Source organism: Aythya marila, assembly GCF_965140915.1.
Source record: "Aythya marila genome assembly, chromosome: 2".
Classification (NCBI taxonomy): Eukaryota; Metazoa; Chordata; class Aves; order Anseriformes; family Anatidae; genus Aythya; species Aythya marila.
In genome coordinates, this window is record NC_139043.1 from 61,109,305 (window position 1) to 61,124,516 (window position 15,212).

General features: G+C 38.7%; 1 protein-coding gene across 8 annotated transcripts in view; it reads right to left on the bottom strand.

Annotated features, from left to right (window-relative positions):
- Nucleotides 1-4,247: 4,247 nt before the first annotated feature.
- PDE1C (phosphodiesterase 1C) overlaps nt 4,248-15,212 on the bottom strand; it is a 311,425-nt gene continuing 300,460 nt past the window's right edge. For 3 of the 8 annotated variants that reach the window (XM_082755214.1, XM_082755209.1, XM_082755215.1), the window contains exons 19-20: nt 14,682-14,747; nt 4,252-6,947 (exon numbers count right to left, since the gene is read on the bottom strand). In XM_082755214.1, coding sequence (XP_082611340.1) covers nt 6,778-6,947; nt 14,682-14,747 — 236 coding nt within the window. In that variant the 3' untranslated portion in view covers nt 4,252-6,777. Of the gene's footprint in view, nt 6,948-9,778; nt 10,091-14,681; nt 14,748-15,212 lie in introns of those variants that run through there. The other 5 variants (XM_082755208.1, XM_082755210.1, XM_082755213.1 and 2 more) reach the window with 5 other exon arrangements.

Below are 15,212 nucleotides of genomic sequence, written 5' to 3' on the forward strand. Positions count from 1 at the left end.
TATGAAATATATATACATAATTTAATAAAATAAAATAAAATAAAATAAAATAAAATAAAATAAAATAAAATAAAATAAAATAAAATAAATAAAATAAAATAAAATAAAATAAAATAAAATAAAATAAAATAAAATAAAATAAAATAAAATAAAATAAAATAAAATAAAATAAAAAAGGCTCTAAGCTTACCATAGCACTATATGCTCTTCACTGAAAAGGAGTTATTGTCCCACTGACATCTCTGATGGCACAGCTGACTGATTTACCTTCTCTGTATAGATCAACTTGAAGAAAGACCGTAAAAATGCCGTGACATACATCACTCTCTGTAGTTCATTTAGAATTGCATATTTATAGTCTGACAATTTGGCATTTACTTTTTTTTTTTTTTAAACAGGAGCAAAGTGGGCGACTGTACATCAAGTTTTTACATGCCCAATTGAGTAAATAAAAGGTTTTGCAATGTTCCTGGGAAGCAGTGTTGTGACATATCATTTCTCAAAGTTTTCATCTGCCTCATTGCAATCAGTGAAAATGTGGTGTTAAATTATTTGAGAATAAGATTATTTCAAAACAGATAAACGCTGTTGCTTTCCTCGGGGACTGCCCAGTGTGGGATGGTGGGCTGGTTGGGTTTATTGGTTGTCCTTCAGGCTCTGAACTCTCCGTTTAAGACCAGATACAGCTAAAACTACATTAACTGCCCTCCTAGGCAAATGTCTGGAGTTTGTGCCCTCTCAGGCAGAAATGTTTTTCTTTCCCCAGTGTCCCCTAAGGTCTCCCATGGCCGTTGCAGCAGAAACAGAAGGCTCCAGAAAAGACAAATTTTGCTTTCACTTGGTAAGCTTCAAGAATTAGTTGTGTCTGAGGACACACACTCTGGAGCACCACTTTGAAGTGCTGGTAGCAAATTCAGTCCTCGCTTCCTGCTGCCAGCTCTCTCCATTAAGAGAAGGATGCAAAGGAACTGGGCTGAAGGAAACAGGAAGGGCAGAAACAGGCTAAGGCCACAGACTTTCTGTAGCACTAAGACTGCAACTTTCCAGATTTAAGTCACTTAAGTCGTCTACATGTAGGCATTGACTATTCCAGGGCCTTAGTAGCTGGTTTGCATTCAGACATTTACTTGGAACTGCATCTCACCCCAGAAATCTACACTGTGCAGGACAACCAGTCTGAGGACTTATGGGAATGAAGTGTTCCAGTCAGTGAATAAAACCCTGTCTGCATTTGGGAGGTTGTTAATGGCTGATATTTTTATAGTGGATTCTCAATTACCTTTACCTAGAAACTAAGGGACAGGGTTGCATTTACAGTAGAACTGGGACAATAGAGCTACAATGGCCTTACGCTACATCAACTTTCAACTTAGGACTGCAGAAACACCATTACCCATCTGAAGGGTATGCAATTAGTATTTTAGTAGTGCTAAACATGAGGACCATAAGGTATGTGACTTACCCAACAAAACAGCAACAGAAACAAATACAGAGCAACATTCACAATGCTTTTGCTAACTCACTATCTATCTCCACAGATATAGCAGTATTTGTATGGTTTGAGTTTACCAACATTTACACTGAAAATGTGTCTGAAATTTTGTCTTACTGGCTAATAAGATGATACTTGTATAATGCTTTGACCCCTATATGTTCTTGCGGTATTCTTGTATGCAGAGAGGCTGCTCAGATATTACAACTACAGGTGAAAATCAAAAGTACAGATCAATGAAGTGCATTAGAAAATTTGGCTTCTATTTGTATTTAGCTAAGCTCATAAATGCATATCATTCTGTTCCTTATATCCCCAATAAAAGCCATGGACTTCTTAGAGAGAGTTAGTTCAAACAGAAATTCCATCATTCTGGAAATGTAGTGCTTTTAGTGTTTTGTACTCGTAGAAGTACAAAGAGTGAACATTAAAAGTCAGTTTCTACTCCATGATACCGGCTTATAGTCCTGAAGCAGGAATTCATGTCACTCTGTCAGGCCCAGGATCTGTGAAGTGAATCTTTGTCCATCCTTATACCTGCCACCCTGAAGAAGCTTGAAATGATACGGATTGGACAGATAGACAGAAGCAGCAAAATAAGAAAGCACATTCCAGAAATAAAAGAACACCTTCTGATGGACCATTTGCTCTTATTCTTATAGATGTAATGATCCAGGAAAATGCAAACTGCATATTTATAACTATGAGACATGAGGCTCTTTGGATCTTTCCAAGCTGTCCAGACCTTTCCAGTCTTCAAAGTAGGTTTTAGCCCCACCACGTGGTCTTAGGGTCTGAGATAATGTTATATCTACCCCAGGTTTGTTTTCCCATATTCTGTCCAGCCTAGGGAAGAGAAGGCTTAGTGGGATCTCAGTACATATAAATTTCTGATGGGAGAGAGTAAAGAAGAGAGAGATGGACTCTTCTCAGTGGTACCCACTTAGAAAATAAGAGGCAGTGGACACAAACTGAAATAAATGCAAGCAAGAAAACATTTCACTGTGAGAGTGGTCAAACACTAGCACAAAAACTGAGAGAGGTTGTTGAGTCTACCTCTGGAGATTTTTGAAACCAAACTGGACGCAGCCCTGAGTAACCTGCTCCAGCTGGCTCTATTTGACCTAGCAGAACTCCAGTGATGCTGTCCAGCCTCAGTGATCCTGTGATTATAGCCCAAGATCGGCACCAAGGGACCTGCTCCTTGATACTTAGCAGGTCTCTGAGAGGTCAGGAATAGTGTTTGGAATAAAGGGAGGAGTACATGCAAAAAGACAGTGAGGGATCAGCCTGAAGGTGTTGTGCTGGCCAGACACTTGAGGGGCAGAAGTCAACAACAGACAGTAACAAGGAGAAAGGAGGTGGGGATACGCCCTGCCAAGAAACAGAAATTTGCCTTGTGAACTCAATTGTTTGTTTCATGACCTAAAGAATTGGGAACTCCTCCTCCCCTTCCTCCTCCCATCTCTGTTCATGATGCTGTGATTGCCCTTGAGGATGTGAGAGCCAATCTCCTTTTCCAATCCTTGTTTGTTTAGATATCAAAATATATAAAACATAAAGAATTAACATTCAAGGGTCTCTCCTCTCTTGATGTAGATTTTAACTTTTAGGTATTTAATTCAGATTTTAATTATTTTCTAAAAAACAAACAAACAAACAAACAAAAAGTGAAAAAACAGAACACCAAACTTTCTTACCATAGCAAAGTGATTCAGTGATTAGACTCTGTTCATAAATGTACTAACCAAACCAACCAGCCAAAGAAACAACTACATTTGCAAATATTGACAGTTGCAATGGATAATTCATAATGTTTCTAAATAGGTTCAGGGGTCAGATCATAAGACTTTTGGAAACTTTTCTATGCTGGTAACAAGTGGTTATCTTAGAAATCATTGGTTAAAAAAAAAAAAAAAAAGTGTGAGTGTGTTGTAAATGTCTGTTGTACTTCACTTCTGAACTTCGTACTTGGAAAAATTCTCTTCGGTGTACACTAGATGTCAGGGTTGGACTGAGAGGATGAGCACATCCTCCCCATACAGCTCTGCACATCAGACTGGATGCCAGCAGCACATCTAGTTTCCCTTAGGAATTATTTTTGTGACATGTCCAATATTTACAAGGAGCACTCTGCACAAACATCCTCACTCCCCCACTTTGAAATATTTGTTAGTCCTAAAGCCTGATGCTTTGGAAGAGGGAAGGGACATCGTGAGACATCATTCCCGTACAAATGACTATCTGCCAGCATTGTTCAACTTTCCCAGCCTCAGAAAAAGTGAAAAATAAAAACCCTTTAAACCACTTAGGTGAACAAATTGACTTTCTAGAGGGGACTCTACAGAGCAGCAGAGAACAGCATGGATTTGGTTGGAGAAGAGTGTAAGCAAAGAGAAAGCTGATTAAATCAGAACCAGATTAAATTTATGGCAGCCATATAAACTCCCTATGAAACATAATGTAGGTCGTTTCATTTCTCTGTGCCCTGACTACCCAGTAGTAAAATCAAGATTGCAACTTTGTCTCATGGCTATTGAGAAAGTGTGAATCAGGAAAGCAATGACAAAAAACTCTCCCATGTAAGACACTCGGGGCACAAAAACCATAGCCCTAGTAAATGGCTGGTAATAAGAAAAGTTGGGGGGAGGGGAAAAGAGTTTCCGGCCTCTTTTTAACTCCTGCAAGGGGCACAGTGAGCCTGAACCAATGCTTTCCATTTATCCAGATAATAGTCAGGCAGGACTATTAGGTGAATTAAGTAAATTGTTAAACTGTTCTAAAGGGAAGGAAATAACACAGACAGAGCATGTGTTTGGAAGAATAGTATAATTTTGAGTTTCCATACAGCCTGTTTGTGTAAAACATTTCAGGGTACTATACAAGCAAAAAAAAAAAAAAATATATAGTTATTAGGGAACTCCTAGAGATAAATCACATTTCATAAACACATGGCTTTAAAGTGCATTCCTCTTCACATTCAGTCTAGGCAGTAATCCAGCCCAGCTGCTGGAGTCACAAATTCTGATGGTGCTTAAGGTCAACACCACAAACATCAAGCAAACAGCCAGACAAAAATAGCTGACACACGGTGATAATGGAGCACTCGGGCAGCTGTATGCTGCATTCACCATTTTGTAGAGATTTCTAGGAAAATACTGTAGAAAGGTGTCAGACCTTAGGGTGGAAGCATCTGGAATTACAGTGATCTTCTCTAACAGAGCGAGGGGCACCTGTAACATGATGCAAACATCCCAGCAATTTTCATGCCACTACTAGCTGTGATTTTACCATAACTCTCACAACGCAGTGTTACATACACTGGTGCATTTTTGATGATGGGCATGGTTACAAACCTGTGGTGTATAACAGAACATCATTTTCACAGTGAGTAAAGTTTTAGAAAATATAAAGAATAGGATTACGATTAGCAGATATAAATAGAATGTAGAGAAGCCAGTGTAGCTTTTATAGAAGTCCCACCTCACAAATCTTTGAGAGTTCCTTAGAGGAGACAATAATAATTTGTGGGTGTCCAGAAGACATTTTGACATATTTTTAGACACGTTCCTGCTGAAGAGGCTGTCAAAGGTACTGATCTGGAATGGATGAAAAGTTCTTAACACATGAAATTACATAGATAAATAATGTGTTAACAATGGGGGGAAAAATGGGATTAAATGGTCAGCCTTCATAGTAAGGGAGGATTATCCTCTCTGCTATTCAACATGGCTATTTATCCTGAAGACTGTGGTTTGAAAAAGGTGTTGGTGGAAGAAAAAAACAAGCAGACACAGAAATGAAGGATGTAAGGTAAAAAGGAAAGACAAAAAAATAAGAAGAGGAAAAAGAAAAAGAAAAAGAAAAAGAAAAAGAAAAAGAAAAAGAAAAAGAAAAAGAAAAAGAAAAAGAAAAAGAAAAAGAAAAAGAAAAAGAAAAAGAAAAGGAAAAGGAAAAGGAAAAGGAAAAGGAAAAGGAAAAGGAAAAGGAAAAAGAAAAAGAAAAGGAAAAAGAAAAAGAAGAAGAAAGAAAAAGAAAGAGTAAGCTTACTTCCGTGTAATTGGCAAAAGCACCAGAGCTGCTAAATACAGAAAAATGCTAAAGGGGGTGGCAACCCTAACTGCTTATGTCCTCATGGGTTACATTTTAATTAAGAATTAGTATAGATAATTCTACAGAATATGCTATTCAGTACTCACAGAGGATCAAAAAGAAAAACAAAACTTAAAAAAAAAAAAAAAAGAGAGAGAGAGAGAGAGAGAGATTCAGAGAGGCATGAAAGATGAAACAGAAAGTGCCATTATTATTATTATTATTATTATTATTTTTAAAGGACATTCTTCTATTTCTTGTATACCTGCATCTTGAGTCTTGAGTATCGTGTGCCAGTTCTAGGACCCTCCTTTCAAACAGGGATTTAAAAAAAATATAGAGAAGAGCAGTAAGGAAGATAAAAAGTATTGTAAGTTTCCTTGTGAGCAGAGTATGAACAGGATAGACTTCATCAGCTGGAAAGGGAGAGCTGGGGTGGTATATAAATCACCAGGAGCCTGGTGAAAGAGGAAAGGGAGTTATCTGCCACTGTTTCTTACACTGCAAAATCTAGGGACATCAGAAAATTCTTCACAGAGTGCATTTTCTGCTGTGAAACTCAGGTCCATGTGTCACTGTGTACTGAAAGAGCACATGGGATCAAACTCAGATATATTAATGCCACAGAACATAATGTTATTAAACATTTAGCAGAGTTCACACAAGGCACAATTTTAATGTTCTGCTATGTCTTCTTTTCCCTAATGAGTGAAACAAGAGGACTCTTTGTATTCCAGCCTCCTTCTTTCATTCTCCTGAACACCTATCACACTACAAGAGGAGGACATTTAGTCTTGGTACAGTTTGGCAAGGAAAATCTTTCCTATGCTTTCTGAAATAGGAGTTATAGTCTTACCTGTGGTAGGCAGAAGGTCACATTGAGAACACCATAGGGAACCCAAGAATCTACAAAAGCATTGGCTTCCTTAATTTGACAGGAGACAGTGGTATACAATTACACTTTAGGGTAACAGACTAATATTTTAGTACTAAGTGAATGTATGCTACAATAATAAAGAAGGCTATTGAGAACATTAAAAAAAATGCTCATTATATTTTTTAAATCATACACGTGCTTTTATCTAGAATTATAGCTGCTGTACAATGCAGTATGGCCTGTGCAATGATTACACAATGTCCTTCACCAGCCTGGGAGGCATGTCATTCCAGAAGATGCTTCTTCATCTCTTCTGCTATTTCCTATTCCAGTTCTGGGAAATATTTTGGATTTTTTTCATCCTTCCCCTTTGGTCAAGGAGCTTATACCTCACCGAATGTTCCTCCGATTTCTTGTGGAAGGCTGGGAAATTGGATCCTGAGCTGTGAGTGGGCCTCTTGAGGTGACGCAGCTGTGGTTTGATGGCTGGCAGTGACAAAGCAAGACCAACAATGGTTAAATAGTTACCATGCTTAGCATTCACTCACTGGTGGACTAGAAATTAATTCCTTCAAAGCTGCATCCATCCCCTCAGTACATCCTGTCTGTGTAAAGGAGGATTTCTCAGCCAGTGAACCAGGACTCTTTTGGGTTAGATAGATACAGGGGCTAGAAAATTGGTTAGAAGAAAGTTCAGGAATAAAATATAATAAAATGTGAAAATATGTATTATAAATATGGATGTAAAACTCTAGGATGAAAAATAGAAATCTGGGCAATTAAACACTTCAGAACACCTGATCTTGAAATCATGCCCTTACTCAGACATCCTAGAAACCCAAAGCAGCCCAGGTGGATTCCAAGGAATGTTCTAGAGGTTAAGAAACAACAGTTTAGACAGAAGATCAAAGTACCAAAAAGTCCGAATGAAGAAGCAACTTCTATATTTACCTATCCACAAGTACACAGCTAAACACCTCACTGTTTTCAAACTATCAGCAAACTATCAAACAAAATCATTTTAAGACAATAAATCTGGACTGATATCATGTTTCCCAGAATTCAGAAACAGGTGGAACTGAGAGGTTTTGTATGATTTTCCAGTAAACTACAGGGCATTGTGAACGTCACACATGGACCTGTATCAATCTGACCGTTCTCAGCTTTTTGACTGTGTTTATTTGAATCTATGTCTTGCTTTCTAACATCTTTACACAGGCAAAATAAAAACAAATGAAATATGACTATGACCAAAATGTGTTTGTCTTATGCTTAGTCATTAGTTGCAAAATAATGAAGTAATAACATGATAATTAGTATGATAAGCACTTTAAAGAAAAGTCATTGCTCTCAGCATGTATCCTAAAAAGAGAAAAAGATTCCCCTGTGTGAACTAACATCAAATGCTAGCACACAGTCACAGTCTCATCTTGTTAAACTCTTTGAGTGATTAATCATACTCTAAAATGTCTTGGAAAATAAAAAAACTATGCACTTCATAAACCTTAGAAAAACGCATCCAGATTTCTGCATAGTCTTATTCTTTCCTGTTCTCAACTAAACTAGACTGACATTCATTTAAAGCTTCAAAATATCCATTAGGTGAGTTACTGTTCTTTGAGGCGCATTCATTTTCCAGATTCATTCCGTTTTCTGTACTCAGCATGGATTCAGCCAAACTGTTATTGGATTTTCCATTGCTCAGCATGAGAGAATGTTTATTTTTAACTGGAATTTCACTGGAGTTGTTGCCAAAAGAGATGACTTAGCTAATAAATACAAGTGGTTTAACCAGGATACTGACAGTGCCATTTATCATCTTTGTACAAAAGCTGATAAAGGGAATCCATAATATTTAATTTCTTTGGGCTTTATTGATCTGAGGTAGATGGTGCTCAGGAGAAGATTCTCTTAAGACTCCAGAGATCTGTTCCCAGATTTCTCACTGACTTCTCATCTGACCCGGACTGTAACATTTCTCCTAGTAAAATGGGAATAAAAATGAGAAATACTTACCTTTTTCTGCTTGCAACACTACAATGAAGGACTGCCATCCTTGTACCACCCTTTGCCCTTCCTGAGGGACACACATACTTTTAAATGATGACTATATTTTCAAGGAGGTCTGCTAAGCAGAAGGGAGCATAATGCTCACTATCTGCTTCTAAGTTTTTGTTGAAACATTATATGTTGGGTATGATTCACTTTAGGTTTAACTACAAATTCAGAGTCAAAGTGAGGCAGAATTTGAAGATACTTGCAAACACATTTACAGCAGACCAGCTAACAGGTTTCAGAGAAAAATGTACCTTGTACAAATGTTTATGTGAAGGGACAAAAATGTTCATTTCCCCATCCCTTCTTCCCCCATATGTAACACAAAAGCAACCTACTACAATCCATGCAGCTCTAGATATATTAATAGCTTGAGGCACTACACCAGAAGCTATTCTTTTGTACAAACAGTGATGGAAGCTCCCATAAGCAGCCATAGCTAATGTGTAAGAGACTCATTTGGAAGTGGTGGCACATATACAGAAGGGCAGGTGAATAAATTTGCCACAGTCTAAGCCATTCATCCATGAATCAAAAAAACACAGGGGTACCAAATACTGCCCCAAGTTCTGCATTTCAAATTGACCCTAAAATATGCAACGCACTCCCTGGGTGAGGTCAACTGGCATCAAAACCCACTTTGAGGGGGAGTCCTTGAATTAACAGTGTAGACAATGACAAGAGTTTCAGTTTCATAGAGAAGATGAACATAAGAAAATAGCTTACTGAGGAGTCTGCCCTCTGTTGACTGAGTATAACGGGCATTTCACATCTCAGCTTGAATTTAAGTCCTGCACCTGAGTCTGCAGGAATTATTATATACTATAGTCAAAATTTTAGCTGGAATTTTCTTGGTTCCACTCAGTCTCCTGGAAATTCAATTTCTGTTTCAGATTGTACTGATCTGCAATAGTTTTGGCCTTGTTGCAGTGGGAAGGAAATTATTATTGACGTAACTGACAAAATAAGGTATCATCACCTTGAGTATTTCTATCAAAAGTTGTTATAGCAACAAACACTTTTGTTATTACATAGTAATTCCACTCTGATCAGAAAACAAAACAAGACTAGGCAAAACGCTGATACCGTTTTCTTTTCCTTTTCAAGCATTTTACATCAGATACAAACATTTCTATTCATTCAAAAAGCACATCCCTTCAAAAAAAAAAAAAAAAAAGCCATTGAAATGTCATTTTCTTTAATGTCTTCATTACATTCACTGAGTGAAGAGCACAATTTTTACTCAGAAAACCTGCTGGGGAACAATTTGATTCTGATAAAAAATCAGAACACAGTCAGCTGAACAGCCACAGTTCCAAAAGGGGTTTGAGTGCTCTGTGCTGATACTTAGTACCAGAGGGAGAGGAAAAGCTGAGGGGAAAGAAAGCAGGAAACCAGAAGGGAGAAAACCCATACAGGCTACTCAGGTTTCACGTCTTTCCCCAGGCTGGTGGCAGATCCCTACTGCCACCTCTGCAGGAGCACCCAACCATGGCTCACCACCTTTGCAAGGAAGGAGGTCCAGCAGCGACACGTGCATGATTCACTTGACAGCACAGGTACTGGAGGAGGCTCTGCAAAGCAACACCAGTGAGTCTGGATGAGGATGAGGAATGAGGTATTGCTGTCTCTCCTAGCTGTACTCATCTTATGAGGGTACACTGTGGCTTCACAGAGGCTCTGGGGTGGAAAGCGTCTGGAACACAGCTTGGTCCTGACAGTGGTCTTTTTACTCTTCTCCAGACAGGCAAGCACTAACAGCCTGTGGCATAACATGGACAAGGCAGTAACACGTTCCCTTGCCAAATCATCTGCAGTTAGTGGCCTCCGGGGACATCCTGAATTCAGACCTTCTGCCATTTCAACCTTACCTCTCATCCCCCTGCAAGAACTATGGCAACTTTTGCCTTCAAATACTATGCAGGCAGGATAAAGAAAATCCTAGCAGAAGGGCTACAGGACACATGAAAGGCTGTTATAATCAGTAAAGGTGATAAAGGTGATTTACTTATTTAGTTAAATAATTCACCAGTGAAGTAAGGGAATTATTTCATCAGGCATTTTTACTATGAGATGATTCAGGAAAGCTAGGGATACTTATGTTCCTAATTCAGTGTTCTGCTGCTATATCAAAAGAGTATGCTCAAGAGGGCTTATTCTTTTGTCTTCTTTCCCAACAAAGGAGGTTTTCTGCTGTAAGTAAAGGAGAGTCTCCAGGACAAAGAAGCAAGAGAAACACAACTGTATTTCATTAAAGACACACAAACACTCAAGAAATATTCTAAACCTGGGAAGAATCAGTCTGAAAAAAATCTGTCTGCTCACTCATACAAAATTCACTGTTTTCTCCAATGAGACACCTCAAGTTGAGAGTCTGAAGACAGCTACCTCTTGGGGAGTCACCATGGCAATAGCTGAGGGTTTAGTAGCTAAGGATGAGATTCTTCTGTCCAGGTATGCTTTTTAATCTACTGACTGAATGCATATTATACTTTTCTCCAAGTCCAGCCATCTCCTACATTAGCACCTAGCCTTATGTGACAACCTGAACACTGTAAGTTCCTGCTCCATAATATTGCATGAGATCCAACTTTCAGGAATATGAAGATGTGACATAGCTTGTAGAAAACTGTGTTGGTGGCTATCATCTGCTATATTAGTTTTCTCTGTACTCAGAAGAAAAACATGTGGGGAAGGAACCCTACCAGTTTTCTTCTTTTACACTCATCTATTAACAGAAATTGCACAAGAAGCAGAACAAATAAAATTGTTTTCCCAGGCTTCTATACCTACCAGACAGTAACACTTCTCAGGTCCCTATTACTGCAGAAAAAAAAAAATGTGACCGCTAAAACTGTTACTATGAAAATGTGACTTTTAAAATTGGAACTTCTTTCTCTCCTCCATGCTGAAATAAAATGCCTCAATGATAATGTCAGACTTTTCTTCTCTTTAAAAGGTTCCAGTGAATAAAACCAGCCTTTAACAGGGTCTTTAACTCACATATTCATGCTCTGAAGTTTCTGTAATGCATCAGTTTTCTGCAGCTCTGTAGCCAAATGAATGAATCAAAGATTCAAATTAAATAAAGAATTCCTACTTCGCAGCTTTCCCACTTGTCCTGTTATCAAAGATATATATATCTATATCTATATATGTATGTATATAGATATATAAAGCATACATATATGTAAAAATTGGCAGTTCTAGAGAGGGTGTGAAATATGTAGAAGAAAGGGAGAAAAAGTTGACCTTCAAATACCTATTCTCTAGTCAGGGTACACTGCAAAAGAGTGGAAGTACACCCTGCAGGCCTGAGAGACTTCTGGTAAGACAGGAACAGATGGCAGCCAGGGCTTTCTCTGGTTTCACGAGTAGTCAAGCCCTGTGGGAGCACTGCCAGGGCTCCCTCCTATACACTGCTGCTTAGGCTCATAAACCTTCCCCAGCTTTGTGACCTCTTGGAGGTTTCTTCCTCCTGCTCACTTCAAATCAGCAAGGCATAGATTAAAAGGTTAGTGATCATCATGAGTGAGTGACTGGCTGGCAGAGAAGTAATGGGCTCACGTGCATATGTTGCCTGCTCTTGTCGGCCTCCCTTCTTCAGAATTGACTAAACTCAACAAAATAAAGCTCACATTCTTTCTCAAGTCGTTGCATGAGATTCACAGAAAGAACAGTAACATTTTCTCTAATTGAAAATTTTGTGTGTATTTACCGCAGAGTGTTTCTTAACTACACATTAATTAGTGGCTGCCTCCAGCAAAAGCAACCCGCCTGAAATGTGATCATATAGGGCATAAACAAACCAGCACCATAATGGCTGTAAACAAAATGCATCACTGGGCTACATAAATAGAAAATATGGCACTATTATCTACTCCCAACCCGTATTTTAAGTAGCTGCATAGGAAGGGCTGATTTGCATACTGTACTAGAGTAAACAGTGCGGTGTAAGCCACAGTAACAGGGCACATGTAGGAAGACATCAGCGTTCAACAGCCAAATGGAGAAAACCCACTGGGTCCCTGATCAATGCCAAAACATACAATGAGGTGGGAAATCTTTAACAAATGAGAGTCAAAACACAGCTCATCATTTCCACAAGTGCCAGCCAGGAGGCACCTTTACATAATTCAATGTGAGGTTGTCACAGCGAGTGTTGCTACTGGAAGTAAGGCAGAACTGGCAACAAATCCACAAAGTGTCCTTTAGCAAAAAAAAGAGAGGTTGCTGCGTTAATTGCTCCCCTCTCTTACAGAATTCCCCTACTGCTGGTTTTCTGTTGACCAGTTAACAGATCCCTAGATCTGATAGTTTTTTAAAGGGGAGTAAACAATATTCTTAAATAACAGATGAGTAAACTGGGGCACACAAGAACCATTTAAGCAAGGTCAGCGAGCAAGTCAGTAATAAACAAGGGACTGTACCTGGTAGCTTATGGCAAAACCCTCTCTTCTGCATTATATTTGCTACCTTCCTATTACAATGGTGGTCTGGAGGGTGAGAACAAAAGTTACACATAAAATGGAATGCAGGATTTGTTGTTTGCAGGTAGTCATTAATGAGTTGATTGATTAAAAGTGGTAATGACACTGGCAAAAATGGATGAAAAATAATACGTAAACATTGCTCATTAAAATTGAACACAGACCAATGCAAATATGCCAAAATGTATAAAAAGGGAACTTGTTTTGAAATTAGATCTGTTTACATTGCCTGCAAGTTATGGCTGGAGTTGACAAGAATGTTTATTCCACAATTTTTCCTTTAAAAAAAAAAAAAAGGTATTTTTTCTTCCAAAAAATATGTGTAGGTATCTAAAGAACAAGACCTCTAAATGCCATCTGCAAGAAAATTCTGGGTGAAAACATTCAAAGTAGTAGCCTCCCTGTGACTATAGATACAAGAATTTAACCAGTGCTGGGACCCTATGAGACACATGTTATACATGCACCTAATGTTGATGGTCACTGCCAATGATGAGATACTACAGAGGTTAAGAGGACACATTTATGGTGCTTACTGACTGTACTTTCTATCTAAAACTGTCTCAGGTTAGTTACGTAGAGTCTTCATGTGAGCATGCTGACCAGTGGTTTGAATTTTACTTTCAGTGATTGTCTTCTTTTTTGTTTTCACACAAGGGAATGTTCCACAGAGCACAGTGTTTTACTAAGGAAAAACAATATTTTGAACTCTCTCACATTCCTGCCTGCTCTTCTCTTTACTGGTACCCACGTGGTGGCTGCAGCTGTGCCGATGGAAACAATCTGCCAAGGTGGCGGTCGCAAAAGAGCATCATGCCATGAACAGCTTGGAGAACTGACACTGCACAGAAACATGCTATGGCATGTGGGCCTCTATATATAGAGCCACACCACACCTCATCTGCTGGCACAGCAGTCGCTGATGAAAATATCTGCAGCAAAACTTTTTGCAGTACTTTGCTTGAGATTTTTATTTCTTTCTTGGTGATTTCTTGTTGTTTTCCTATACATATACCTTTTCTTTCAATAACTGTGAATAATGCATACATGAATGCCTTTCTGTATGCCCATGACAAGATAATATCTTGACAATTTTTTCAAACTAAACCACTATCTTCTATAACTACTCCATGTTCCCCTCCTTTTCTTCTGACAGTTGTGTGGGACAAAGAGGAAGGGAATAAGAAAATGTCTATCATGGTGAAATAGAAACAGAACCATAGAATCACAGAATATCCAAGATGGAAGGGACCCACAAGTATCATAGAGTCCAACTCCTGGGTCCCCAAAGGACCACCCAAAACCAACCAACCAACCAAATAAAAACAGGAAGACCTGGGGGATAGGAAGGGCACACACAAAAAAAGCTACAGTTGGCTCCAGAAAACAGCTTCATTTTTCTTGTCAGCACCCATGTCATTGTGAAAAAGGCCCAAATTACATGTAGTTTCCTGATTGAATTAAGACAGTTTGTGGACAGTTTTGCGAGCCACAAAATAAAAGATATTTGTTTAAAGAAATGAAAGGCGGTGAAGCTTAAAAACAACAGTTCATTTGTTCAATCCCAGTGAATGGACTTAACTTTTTAATGCAATACATGAAAGTATTCCTTCTCCCACATATCATGTACTGCAATGCCTTTGTCCAAAGCAAATTATTATTATTGCCAACTGACCTGGCAATGTAAGACGGTTTGCTGAGGAACCTGAGCCTGGTGAACCAGCTGAAAGTTGCGTTGCACCTTTAAAGAGAAAGAGTAGTTTCAGCAGAGATAGATGAATAGTAGTCCCGCTAGCCACACAAATGCTTTTTGTAGTGCTGCCGCTACCATGAGGTGTTTGTTGTCTTCTTTCTGCCACTTCTTTTCAATGATTTTAAGCCAGGCTACTTTACTTGTGAGACAGGGCAAATAGGCTCACTTTTGGAGACCTTTCAATGTAGAGGAATCAATATCAAACATACCGTTATTCTTTTTATCGATTACTGAGATTGGGTGGAGATACCTGAGTTATTGATACTGGAAGTTTCACATTCTTAAGCAATAGTGGTTTTCCAAGGCTTTGGAGCCATGAACCATCACCACCTCTCAGACACCTTTCTCTTCAGCTATCTCCATGTCCTCACAGAACTGGCAATGGTAAATTTTATTGCCCAAGGAGGTCCTTAAGACAGTTACACAGCACTTACCTTGCTTCTGTATCACTTC